At 36.7% G+C, this 14,265-nt stretch overlaps 1 protein-coding gene across 8 annotated transcripts in view; it reads left to right on the forward strand.

Moving 5' to 3' along the window:
- Positions 1-14,265, forward strand: part of LOC130929769 (receptor-type tyrosine-protein phosphatase mu-like) — a 468,571-nt gene that overhangs the window by 138,524 nt on the left and 315,782 nt on the right. For all 8 annotated transcript variants that reach the window (XM_057857249.1, XM_057857247.1, XM_057857248.1 and 5 more), the window contains exon 4: positions 3,906-3,984. In XM_057857249.1, the coding sequence (XP_057713232.1) occupies positions 3,906-3,984 (79 nt within the window). The remainder of the gene's footprint in view (positions 1-3,905; positions 3,985-14,265) is intronic.

Genomic DNA, 14,265 nt, shown 5'->3' on the forward strand with positions numbered 1-14,265 from the left:
TGGTCAGCTATTCAACTTATATATACAAATATTGGGGCAAATAAGTATTTAGTCAACCACTAATTGTGCAGGCTCTCCCACTTGAAAATATTAAAGAGGCCTGTAATTGTCAACATGGGTAAACCTCAACCATGAGAGACAGAATGTGGGGGGAAAAAAATAAACTCACATTGTTTTATTTTTAGAGAATTTACTTGCAAATCATGGCGGAAAATAAGTATTTGGTCAATACAAAAAGTTCATCTCAATACTTTGTTATGTACCCTTTGTTGGCAATAACGGAGGCCAAACGTTTACTGTAATTCTCCACAAGCGTTTCACACACTGTTGCTGGTATTTTGGCCCATTCCTCCATGCAGATCTCCTGTAGAGCAGTGATGTTTTGGGGCTGTCGTTTGGCAACACGGACTTTCAACTCCCTCCACAGATTTTCTATGGGGTTGAGATCTGGAGACTGGCTAGGCCACTCCAGGAGCTTGAAATGCTTCTTACGAAGCCACTCCTTTGTTTGCCTGGCTGTGTGTTTGGGATCATTGTCCTGCTGAAAGACCCAGCCACGTCTCATCTTCAATGCCCTCGCTGTTGGAAGGAGATTTTCACTCAAAATCTCTCGATACATGGCCCCATTCATTCTTTCCTTTACACAGATCAGTCGTCCTGGTCCCTTTGCAGAAAAACAGCCCCAAAGCATGATGTTTCCGCCCCTACGCTTCACAGTGGGTATGGTGTTCTTCAGATGCAATTCAGTATTCTTTCTCCTCCAAACACGAGAACCTGTGTTTCTACCAAAAAGTTCTATTTTGGTTTCATCTGACCATAACACATTCTCCCAGTCCTCTTCTGGATCATCCAAATGCTCTCTGACGAACCGCAGACGGGCCTGGACGTGTACTTTCTTTAGCAGGGGGACACGTCTGGCAGTGCAGGATTTGAGTCCCTGGTGGCGCATTGTGTTACTGATAGTAGCCTTTGTTACTGTGGTCCCAGCTCTCTGTAGGTCATTCACTAGGTCCCCCCGTGTGGTTCTGGGATTTTTGCTCACCGTTCTTGTTATCATTTTGACGCCACGGGGTGAGATCTTGGATGGAGCCCTAGATCGAGGGAGATTATCAGTGGTCTTGTATGTCTTCCATTTTCTAATAATTGCTCCCACAGTTGATTTCTTTACACCAAGGATTTTACCTTTTGCAGATTCAGTCTTCCCAGCCTGGTGCAGGTCTACAATTTTGCCTCTGGTGTCCTTCGACAGGTCTTTGGTGTTGGCCATAGTTGAGTTTGTAGTGTGACTGACTGAGGGTTGTGGACAGGTGTCATTTATACCGATAATGAGTTAAAACAGGTGCTATTAATACAGGTAATGAGTGGAGCCTCGTTAGAAGAAGTTAGAACTCTTTGACAGCCAGAAATCTTGTTTGTTGTAGGTGACCAAATACTTATGTTCCACTCTAATTTGGAAATAAATTCTTTAAAAATCAAACAATGTGATTTTCTGTTTTTTTTTTCACATTCTTTCACTCATGGTTGAGGTTTACCCATGTTGACTATTACAGGCCTCTCAAATCTTTTAAAGTAGGAGAACTTGCACAATTGGTGGTTGACTAAATACTTATTTGCCCCACTGTAAATCACATATTACAGTGGTACCTTGACATACGATCCTTTCGACATCCGACATAATGACATGCTCGAAATACGACGATTTACGACATCTTCGTAATTCCATTGTTTTCCCGCAAGGCAGATGCGCGACGGATTTTCTTGTGAGAAAAATCAACATCGGTCCCAAAAAGGTTAGTGCAGGTGGTGAAAAAAGGAATAAGGTGACTCTTCCCATTGAAATTAAGATGCAAATTATAGAAAAATATGAGCGTGGTGTGCGTGTCAGTGAAATGGTTCGACAATACAGTCCTCCGATGTCCGTTTGTCAGTCTTTTCTAGTAAAGGTGACAGTTATTATTACTGTAAGATTGGCAAAGAAATCGCCAGCTTCGTTAGGTTTTTAATCATTTATTTCAGAACTTGTGCAACACAACACGGCTACTGTCTGTTGTAGCCGACGCCACAACAGCAACATGAAAAGGGAAACTTAAAAACTCTTCCATACCTCTCTCTCACTCTGACATCAGTTCAGGAACAGCATGCAAAACACAGCCCCCACAATAGAACCCGATTCGTTACATAATCATAATTATTATTCTGATTTCTATTTAGAATTTATTTGTTTTGCTATGTTTATTTGCTATTTGTAATTGTTCCAGGAGTATTTATTAAGGATTTAGCGCGGGCTTTTGGGTTGTGGAACGAATTCATCGAATTATAATGTATTTTTATGGGAAAATCCCACTCGACATAGGACCATCTCGACTGACTAACCAATTCGAATGTAGACCTACCACTGAATTTGTTAGATTGATTTGTTAGAGTGTGTGTATAATGTAAAGATGATGCAAGTTATACACACGTGCTTTTTATGGAAAATAATTCAATTATTTTGGTTCTGATGGTCATAATGTTGAGCTGTGTGTTTAGGCTTACCTAAAGGACTGCATTTATTTTAGTTCGCGTACTTACCTTGTTTCAATCCAAAAACTCCATGTAGCATGTATCACTGAGTGTCAAGACACAGCTATGAATGGCCACAGCTGGATTTTTTTTTTTTTTAATTTTATGGGTGAAACATGGTCATATAACAAGGGTTGCGATGCAAAAATCGCAGACATCAAGGAGTGGTCAAGATGTTTTTTTTTTCATATTTTCACCCTTTTAAGCGTTTAAAAAAAAAAAAAAAAAGTTTCTTTGTTTGGATCGATTATCTATCATCTAACATATCAGGGAAAATGCAAAAGCAACAAAAAAATACAATTAAGCGATAGTTATGAGGCACATATCCGTGACTTTTTTTACAGACACCAATTTTTTCATTCCGACGTAATTTGTTTAAAAGTTTAAAACATGCGAATGAATAATTTTTTTTAAGTCGTTTTGTTTTTTAAATGAAATATTGGATATCAAAAAATGATTGTAAGCTAAAAATGACAGACATTTTGAATAATAAATATAATTACTTACCTTCTTTATATAGTTGGACTGAAACAAAAGCGGTTGTGCGACCTCTATAAACGGGGGTTTCCAGGGTAAAAGGGACAAATTAAGAATAGTTAGGGGGCTTAATGGGCCATGTATCTGCTATGACAGCATATAGACATATTGTTCTATCAAACACAACAGTTCTTTTGGCTTAAAATACAGCAGTTTATTTTATAGAGGGTTGCAAGAAACAGCAGAGACGGCTTTTTCAGTCTTCTCTGTGTTTTCCGCCATATATATATTTTAACTGAACATTATATTTATGTTCCAATGAGCTAATATGTTTTGAAAAATAAAAATACTGTTTAATGGAAAAAAGTTTTTAAGCCCAGATATCTCAAGTAACACATTTTAGACCTGTAATTGCAATACCGTGAAACCGTGATATTTTGGCTTAAGGTTATCATACTATCAGAACATCATAAAGGCTCGTGCCTAGTTCAAACAGGAGGATTTGGACAATCATTTGGTAATTAGTGCGTCGAAACAATTAATCGATCATCAAAATAGTTGTCAAAGAATTTTGCTGTTTGATTATTTGTCGATGAATCGTGGCAGCCCTAATTTACCTTTCCTCAGTCCCTCCCACTCTTACATAAGTATGCATGCATGCACACACAGACAGACACACATACAAGCTCAATGGACAAACGATCCAAAATCTAAAAGCAAAACAGTAGAAATATATTCCTGTATGTCATAATGCACATTACTGTGGATGAATTACAAAAATAATTCAATTCACCCTCTTCTAGGCACTCAGGTAGCGTCTCATTTTTTTTTTATGGCCTGCCTTATGAGTTCTCTCTGCTCCCCAGATTGTGTTTGAAGCTGTAACCTCCGGGCAGCGCGGCATGCTGGCCGTCAAAGACGTCGTGGTTCAAGGCCACCAGTGCAGTAAGTCTTGCCTTTTCTAACGCTCCATCATAAAACTTCATCAAAAAGTCATTGTCCCTTGCACGACACCCTTCCAAATATACACTGTTGTTCTTTTCAAGGCCCACTCGTCAAACAAAGGGCAGTGGGAAAGCGTTCTGCTCGTAGCTCCCTTAAGATTTACGAGCGTGCCGTCCGCTTGGGATGTCAGAGCAAGATATTGTAGCACAGGAAAAAAATGTTGAAAAAGAAACAAATACCATCTTCATTCTCTCATCCCTTAAGGATCTTCAGCAAAGCAGCTCGTCTCTCAGGCTTTCAAATTCCTGTTAGTATTAGCGGGTATATACACCAAGTACCAGCATATTGAGGACTTTCTTGCTGCAGATTTTGGGCTGCTGCTTTTGGGACTGTGAGGCCTTGTCGGGATTGAGTGTGTGCCTTTGAGTCTTGCAAGTCTATATGAGATTCTTAAAATAAAACTTTTCCAGAAACTTTTTAAACCACACAATCAGTGCATCTCCTGTCCCATGCTAAAGTCCCTACGAGGTCCTTTTATAGCCATCAGATGTTTTTTTAATGTGTGCAGATAGCAAAATAGAATGATAAAACAATTCTGTGTCTTGAATCAGGATGTTTTAATGCTTTATAGGGCACTTATTTAATTTTTGGCTACCATTGGCGGCATTAAACATCCAATCTATTTTGACCGGGAGAGCCAGTCAAAATGGATAGTCCATATAGCACTCTCAATGGCACTAAAACTTGAGCATTCACTGCCATTCCTTCCGTTTAAAATTGGACAACTCTTGTTGTCAATAGCAGACAATGAGTTAAATACCGCATTGGCCCGAATATAAGACTGCCCTGATCATAGGACGACCCCCTCTTTTTCAAGACTCAAGTTAGAAAAAAGACTTTTTGAGCACCAAATTAATTTTTATACAGAAAATAATTACAGCACATCCAAAACAAATGATTATAACAATATATTTGAGAGAAAAAGCATGTTATTTTGCCTCATTCAAATATTAATATCTGAACATTTAAGTATGTAAACTAAAGTGCAATCACATTCGTAAATGAATGGCTTCTGGTTTTTTAAATGTAAATAAACCATTCTATTGTGATCAAACAACAAAATTGCAATAACTGCATTAACCATCAAAGTGAAGTCTAACTGTAACTGTAGGCTTGAAACCAATCTGAATAAGGAAAAACATTGCAATAAAATAATGCAAACTGGTTAGACTTGAGAGTAGCTGAGATCTATCATGACAAAACATCGCTTCAGTGATATCTGGCGCCATCTAGCATCGTGAATGGGGAGAGTAGCTGAGATTTGTCATGACCGAACGTCGCTTAAATGATATCTGGCGCCATCTAGCGTCGTAAATGGGTATAATGTTTAGACCGCGAATATAAAACGACCCCCTCTTTTTCTGTCTTATTTCAATGCAAAAAACACTGTCTTATATGCGGGCCAATACGATAGTATGAATTAAAACAACAACAACAACAAAAAACCTCAGGGTTTTGGGTGCCATAACCAGAGTGTATCTCTTTTTAAATTATTATGAAATTATTTATTCATAAAAAATATACAAATGATATTTTAAGATACCTAAATGATTAATCCAAAAAAACAAAACAAAACAAAAAAAAAAACAAGCATGAGTGTGCTCCAGAACACTATAGGCTGAAGTCTGTAACGAAGCGCATGCAAGCCTCCTACTGGCTAACTCCCAACTTACATCAACAATGTGTTTGCAATAAATTAATTAGCCTTGATACAAAAAAAATAATAATCGGGCTCTAAGGTGCGATAGATACTGGCCCATGCTACAATGTTATAGATTTTCAAAATGATTGTTTGACAAATGACGGAGGAGTAGGACTTCATTGCTAGCGTCCAAAGGAAGAAGAACAACAACCACTACTTGAGTGGTGATTTGACCGGCCTTCAGTTTGTAAAAATACCATAACTATAACTGAGACCTGGCATTCACATTTGTGGACATCAAATTTTGAGTCAGGTAGATAGGGGTGAAAGTGGGCCGGAACGGTGTTCCGGCATGAGATTTGTGGCTGGAATGGCGTTCCATCTTACGGTGCTTTCATCCCGAACATATGACGACAACTGTCAAAACCCCATGTTTAAATAAAACCCTGCCAATCTCCAATAAGAACAATCTACTAACATCAGATTCACAAACACAAGTATTAACAACGAGCCTAATAAAAAGCTTGTGTAGCGTAATCCGTTTCCACTGATATTTATTATTCATTTATCTATTCTACATAGTTCTTGCCTGTGTCTCTCTGTATCTGACAAGTCGCGTCGCCCTGCACATGCAGGCAGCAAAAAAAAAAAAAAAAAAAAAACAATACCTGGACTCTGCTGTTCATTCAATTTGCCTGACATACTGACATGTGTTCAGCATGGATAGTTAGCTCTGTTTGGTTCAAATACACATGTTTTTGGAACAACAAATAACGAAAAAAAGACAAGCTTGTTGAATTAAAAGGGCAATGCAATGGAAAACTGATCAGATCTTTAAGAGAAAGGAATGAGTTCACAAGGTTTATTTTATCTGGGAGGTTCATCTTCCACGTTAATGTGCACTTTGGATTTATTTTTGTCCGTTTATGTAAGGCTACTTATTTCCTTCTAATAAAAAAAAAAAAAAAGTCAGTGTTTACTTTGTCTTCAAAATATTCTATTTTACGGCGCATAAGTCATTTCTACTTATTTTTTGTCAATGTGTGTTACTAAAATCTTAAAAAAAAAAAAAAGTCAAAGTTTACATAATCTTCAATTTTAAAGTACGTCATATGTTCTTGAATAGTTCAAATTGAGTTTTTTTTTTTTTTTTTTTTTTTTTTTTTTTTTTTTTAGATTTGAGGAAATGAGGGAAAATAAAAATTAGATGGAGTTGCAGATGGAATTTTGTAAATCAGTGAAAAAATACAATTTTGAATGGAAATCACTTTCTCATGTATGCCTTGTTCCAGTGTAATGCAGCAGCCTAATGCATGTATAAAACCATTCATTAATTCATTCATTCATTTTCCGAGCCGCTTATCCAGCTAACTATGGTCAGTATGTGGGGTACACTCCGAATCGGTTGCCAACCAAATGCAGGGCACAAGGAGACAAAAACCATTCGTGCACACAGTCATACCGAGGGACAATTTAAAGTATTCGATCAGCCTACCATGCATCTTTTTGGGATGTGGGGGAATGTTTTAGATAAACAAAAACAAAAAAAAAATTAATAATGATGACTTCCTGTAACCTAAACACCCGATCAGGCATGGAAAAACTTGCCCGATGAGCAAAAAAACCAATCCCATCTGAGGCTCTTTATTCCATCTGTAATATCATCACAGCAGTTCATTGAAAAAGACAAGACTCCTTGGAAAGAGTGTCATGCACTCCTGCCAATGAATGACTCCCCACCGATGCTTCAAATGAACAAGTCTACACCCAATCTTGTCTTTCATCGGTCAGTTCAGTGCAGAGTCCATACAGCAGGTCATCATCACCTCTCTCCTCTCAGCACTTTTGAGATTTAGATCTAAATAAATAGTGCACACAAGTTATTTTATTCAGAACTACCTACACTAGACCTTACACTCTATTCCTAACTCTGTGTGAAAGGAACTACTGTTTGAAAACCCCTGCGTCACACTAATAGGTTTTCACACTCTGATCTTCAAGTCTAAATCAATAGCTTGCATGGGTTTCCATCCATTGATTTAGACTTTGCGCTGCCCTTCATACAGTTGCTGCAAGTATTATGCTCTAATTGTTAAATGCTAATGACTCGCTAACCATTTGAAAGCGGCCCAATTCCTACAAATGTTGTGTCAATACGATAGATTCGTACGGCTATACGTGTTGCATCTGAATGCATCTGAGGCGATCGATGATGCCTTTTGCGACGTGATCAATGTTTAAATGTGAGGGGGGAACGTGCGAGATGGGATCGATGATGCTCTCAGTTGCCATCAGCTCTATTTGACTGATAGGCAACACCACCGGGGCATTTATTTTCTAATTATACCACCATTAGGAAAATCCAAGACAACGGTGCGATTATGTTGTGACACTCCCTTGTCATTAAAGCGTTGTGGAGGGAAGGGAGATGTCTTTTTTAGCAGTGAGTAGGATGGCAGGAGATTCCATTGACAGATGATACCGTAACAAAAAAAAAAAATATATATATATATATAGAAAACTGCACAAGTGGAAGTCTTGAGATGAAAGCGATAAAATTAGACATTTTTTCACTGAGCCTTTAGAGATTAGGTTATGTTTCAAATCAAGGTCGTACGGCGAGATTGCCCTATTTTTCCCTGTACTCATCAAAAACGTTCCACATAAGTTGTCTGTGAATTTGTAATTCATCTGGGTCATTTCATTCCCTGAGATTTCAATCGATCACAGTTGGATTGTTCTGCTTCTCTTAGGCTAGGTTCAGATCACAGGTTTTTTGATGCACAATTCCGATTTTTCGTCGTATCTACTTTTTTTTGGTGTTTTTGGGTTCAGACTGCCTTTTTCCATTGAGCCCCGTTCAAGTATTACACATGCAGACTAATTCACAGTCAAACACGCGCTGAGCAAATTGACCCGCATACGCAGAAGCATCAAAACAAATGACTACACTTGCTGGCTCTACGTCCTCTAGGGTGATCATATTTTGATTTTCAAAAATACCACACAAATAACAGACATAAATAATCCCTGTTTAGTCTTATATTCAAAGTTTATATGTATTGATAGAACTAGGGTTGTTCCGATCATGTTTTTTTGCTCCCAATCCGATCCCGATCGTTTTAGTTTGAGTATCTGCCGATCCCGATATTTCCCGATCCGATTGCTTTTTTTTTTTTGCTCCCCATTCAATTCCAATCATTCCCGATAATTTTTCCCAATCCCATATACATTTTGGCAATGCATTAAGAAAAAAATGAATAAAACTCGGACAAATATATACATTCAACATACAGTACATAAGTACTGTATTTGTTTATTATGACAATAAATCCTCAAGATGGCATTTACATTATTAACATTCTTTCTGTGAGAGGGATCCATGGATAGAAAAACTTGTCTTTGTATATTGTGACTAAATATTGCCATCTAGTGTATTTGTTGAGCTTTCAGTAAATGATACTGCAGCCATGCCCCAATGCATGATGGGAAGTGAAACCATGATGGGAAGTAAAACCATGACTGTGCGTTGTGCTACCAATGGATATATCTTCTCTGCTTTGGGAAATAATTTATGGTGTTAAGACGAAGATGAATTGCCACCTTGCTACCCCACATTGCTTCCCATGATATTTCTAATCATAGGGAGAGGGATTGCAAGGTTTTAACCAATTGAAGAAAGGCTCCAAAAGCTGCCAAAATTCTACTCATTTTGCACTGCCTTTTAGCTCTCTATATAGGTAAAACGGCGTCTTTACAGATTGAGCGTGACAATGAGGGAGAGGGTCATGCAGCGCATATATTAATACTGTTAAATATTATAACGTAACACATTTTCTAATAAATTATTTGCCACCGTTATTGGGATATTTTTGAGAACCCTCCCTTAAGCCTAAACTAGAGACTCTGGATGAGTGTAACATATTATGTCTGTAACGTTATATACAATTAGAAAACGATTTAATTAAAATATATATATTTTTAAAAAAGGCATGGCCGATATTTTTTGGCCGATTCCGATACTTTGAAAATGACGTGATCGGACCCGATCGATGCCGATCTCTAGATAGAACGCATGCACACACCGACAGTCAGTTTACTCCGACTTTCGGCTATGTAAGCAATATTGAAATATTGCTCATTTGGTGCACAGAAAGAAAACCGAGCATTCTGAGGCTTATTCTTTTTTTTTTCCATTGTATTTTTTTATGACTGTGGTTAAGCCCGCCCCCTTCCTAAAAGCTGAGTTCAAGCTAGGCGCTAACACTAATGCACAGCTCCATCGCTGATGTCCTCCTTGCCTATCTTGCTCTTTGCTGACGTAATTGCTGCAGGAATTCCCGATCAGTGTTGTTAATAACGGCGTTAGAGTATAACGCCGTTACTAGCGTTATTTTTTTCAGTAGTGAGTAATCTAATTACCGTATTGGCCTGAATATAAGACGGCCCTGATTATAAGACGACCCTCTTTTTCAAGACTGAAAGTTTGAAAAAAATACTTTTTGAACGCCAAATTAATTTTTATACAGAAAATAATTACAGTACATCTGAAACAAATCATTTTAACAATATATTTGAGAGAAAAAGCATGTTATTTTGCCTCATTCAAATCTTAATATCTGAACATTTAAATATATAAACTAGGGCTGTCAAACGATTAAAATTTTTAATCGAGTTAGTCACAGCTTAAAAATTAATTAATCGTTATTAATCACAATTCAAACATCTATAAAATATGTCATATTTTTCTATAAATTATTGTTTGAATGGAAAGATAATACACAACATACTGTACATAAGTATGTATTTGTTTATTATAACAATAAATCAACAAGATGGCATTAACATTCTGTTAAAGCGAACCATGGATAGAAAGACGTGTAGTTCGTAAAAGATAAATGTTAGTACAAGTCATAGAAATTTTACATTAAAACCCCTCTTAATGTTTTCGTTTTAATAAAATTTGTAAACTTTTCAAACAAAAAAATAAACTAGTAGCTCACCATTGTTGATGTCAATAATTACACTATGCTCATGGATTGTGCTGAAACCCTTAAAATCAGTCGCACCCAAGCGCCAGCAGAGGGCAAAACACCACCAAAAAACACAAGTAACAAATGGACATGACACTCTCATTTTAATCAGTTTGAGCGGGGCATGTGCGTTAATTGCGTCAAATATTTTAACGTGATTAATTTTTAAAATTACCGCCCGTTAACGCGGTAATTTGTACAGCCCTAATGTAAACTAAAGTGCAATCACATTCGTAAATGAATGGCTTCTGGTATTTTAAATGTAAATTTACCAATCTATTGTGATAAAACAACAAAATTGCAATAACTGCATTAACCATTAAAGTTAAGTCTAACTGTAACTGTAGTCTTGAACCAAATCTGAATAAGGAAAAACATTGCAATAAAATAATGCAAACTGGTTAAACTTGAGAGTAGCTGAGATATGTCATGACGGAACATTGCTTCAATGATATCTGGCGCCATCTAACGTCGTGAATGGGGAGAGTAGCTGAGATCTGTCATGACGGCACATTGCTTCAATGATATCTGGCGCTATCTAGCGTCGTGAATGGGTATAATGTCTAGACCGCGAATATAAAATGACCCCCTCTTTTTCAGTCTTATTTCAATGCAAAAAACACAGTCTTATATTCGGGCCAATACGGTAATTTGTAACTGTTATTAATTACTTTTTTAAAGTAAGATTAACAACAACGATTCTGATTTGGGAGACTTGAGAGTTCAGACCGCAGCCACATTCTGGGAAAATGTGACCCAGATTGAATTTTAACCACATACGTGAGTGACCGAGATCGGATTTGAAATGGTCCTCCACTTCTATGCGACATGTCCCGTTCAGACCGTCAAGTTAATGCCTCACACGAGTCATGAGAAAAACACGAAAAAATGGTATTCATGCATTAAGAACTGTAGTTTGAACCTTGCCTTAGATGTTTCGACTTTCATTTTGAGCATTCCTCATGCAACTACCGTAATTTCCCGAATATAACGCGTACTTTTTTTTTTTCCCAAAATCAACTTGTAAAATCATGGTGCGCATTATACACGGGTACAGGGATGGAGACAGAAATGTATATTAGGACTGTCAAAATTATCGCGTTAACGGACGGTAATGAATTTTTAAATTAATCACGTTAAAATATTTGACGCAATTAACGTACATGTCCGCTCAAACAGATTAAAAGGACAGCACAGTGCAATGTCCTCTTTTAACTTATGTTTTTTGGAGTTTTGTCGCCCTCTGCTGGCGCTTGGGTGCGACTGATTTTATGAGCTTCAGCACCCATGAGCAATGTGTAATTATTGATATCAACAATGGCGGGCTACTAGTTCATTTTTTTGATTGAAAATTTTACAAATTTTATTAAAACAAAAACATTAAGAGGGGTTTTAATACAAAATTTGTATAACTTGTACTAACATTTATCTTTTAAGAACTATAAGTCTTTCTATCCATGGATCGCTTTAACAGAACGTTAATAATGTTAATGCCATCTTGTTGATTTATTGTTATAATAAACAAATACAGTACTTATGTACCGTATGTTGAATTTATATATCCATCTTGTGTCTTATCTTTCCATTCCAACAATAATTTACAGAAAAATATGGCATATTTTATAGATGGTTTGAATTGCGATTAATTATGATTAATTAATTTTTAAGCTGTAATTAACTCGAATAAAAATTTTAATCGTTTGACAGCCCAAATATATACTGTATATAAAGTCCGATTTTTTTTTTTTTTTTTACACGGCCATGTTGTGTTTATGAAGAAAACGTATGAGGCGATCCGTTGCCAACCATTACGGTACATGACGTCACCATTTTGTTTCGGTAATATTTCACTCTGATTGTGATTGGTCGAATGATTTCGTCTGTGTTAAATTCTGCTTTTTTTCACTCTTCATAAAGCACAGTATTTACTTTTTTGAACTCATTTGAGTCTGAATTGAATTGAACGTTTATTGCAACTCGCACAATAACAAACGTAACACAACACAGACTTCCTTTGCCCGTCAGTTATATCTGTCCCTTGGGAAACTCAAACCCAAATAATAGTTCATCTTGTTAGTCAACAGCGATGTGCTCGTTCCGATTTCCGACTCACTTTTATTTTACCGTATCAATCCATGGAAGAAACATTTATTAATCATGATGAAACGAGCAAGTTATACAGCAGCCTTTAAAAGAAAAGTCACATTTGTTTTGTTTTCTCCTGGAGTCTGGTAAGTTGGAGAAGTTTTCAAATCATATTATTATCGTGCATATTGTCAGTAAAATGTAAAGATGTCCCGATCGATCAGGATTGGGTCCGATCACGTCATTTTCAAAGCATCGGAATCGGCAAAAGAATATAGGACATGACTTTTAAAAAAAAAAAATATATATATATATATATATATATTTTTTTTTAAATATTATTTAAATCGTTTTCTAATTGTATTTAACGTTACAGACAAAATGTCTTACACTCTTCCAGAGTAGTTTTGGCTTAAAGTAGGGCTGTTAAATTTATTGCGTTAACGGCGGTAATGAATTTGTTTTAATTAATCACGTTAAATAATTAACACATGCGCTGCACAACCCACTCACGCATTGTCGCGTTCAATCTATAAAGATGCCGTTTTACCTATAGATAGCGCTAAAAGGCAGCGTATAATGAGTAGAGAGAATTTTGACAGCCTTTGGAGCCATTTTATATGTGGCTAAAGCCTTACAATACCTCTCTCAGCAATTAAAAATAACGTGGGAGGCAATGTGGGATAGAAAGGTAGTAGTTGATCATTTTCTTAACACCCTATGTTCTTCCCCAACGCAGAGAAGATATATCAATTGGTGCCCCTACGCACAGTCATGGGTGCACTTCCCATCATGCATTTGGGCATATGTTAAATGGCTGCAGTATCATTTACTGAAAGCTCAACAAATACACTAGATGGCAATATTTAGTCACAATATACAAAGTCACATTTATCCTTTAAGAATTACAAGTCTTTCTATTCGTGGATCCCTCTGTTAATGTTAATATAAATGCCATCTTGAGGATTTATTGCCATAATAAACAAATACAGTACTTATGTACTGTATGTTGAATGTATATATTTGTCCGAGTTTTATTCATTTTTTTCTTAATGCATTGCCAAAATGTATATGATCGGGAAAAATTATCGGGAATGATTGGAACTGAATCGGGAGAAAAAAAAAAAAAAAAAAAAGCAATCGGATCGGGAAATATCGGGATCGGCAGATACTCAAACTAAAACGATCGGGATGGGATCGGGAGCAAAAATACATGATCGGAACAACCCTAGTAAAATTTCTGTATCTGTACACGAGCTCTGTTTTCTTGTATTCTTCTATTTATTAGTGCTAAAATTAGGGTTCCACGTTATACACGGGTACAATAATTTCCCCTAGATTTTACAAGTAAATTTGGGGTGCGCGTTTTACACGGGTGCTCGGGAAATTACGGTATATACAACTACCCTTATTGGTTCCTGATATTTTTTTTCATCTGAACATTCAGTGTATTAATGATCA

The sequence above is a fragment of the Corythoichthys intestinalis genome, chromosome 14, assembly GCF_030265065.1.
Source record: "Corythoichthys intestinalis isolate RoL2023-P3 chromosome 14, ASM3026506v1, whole genome shotgun sequence".
NCBI classification, from domain to species: Eukaryota; Metazoa; Chordata; class Actinopteri; order Syngnathiformes; family Syngnathidae; genus Corythoichthys; species Corythoichthys intestinalis.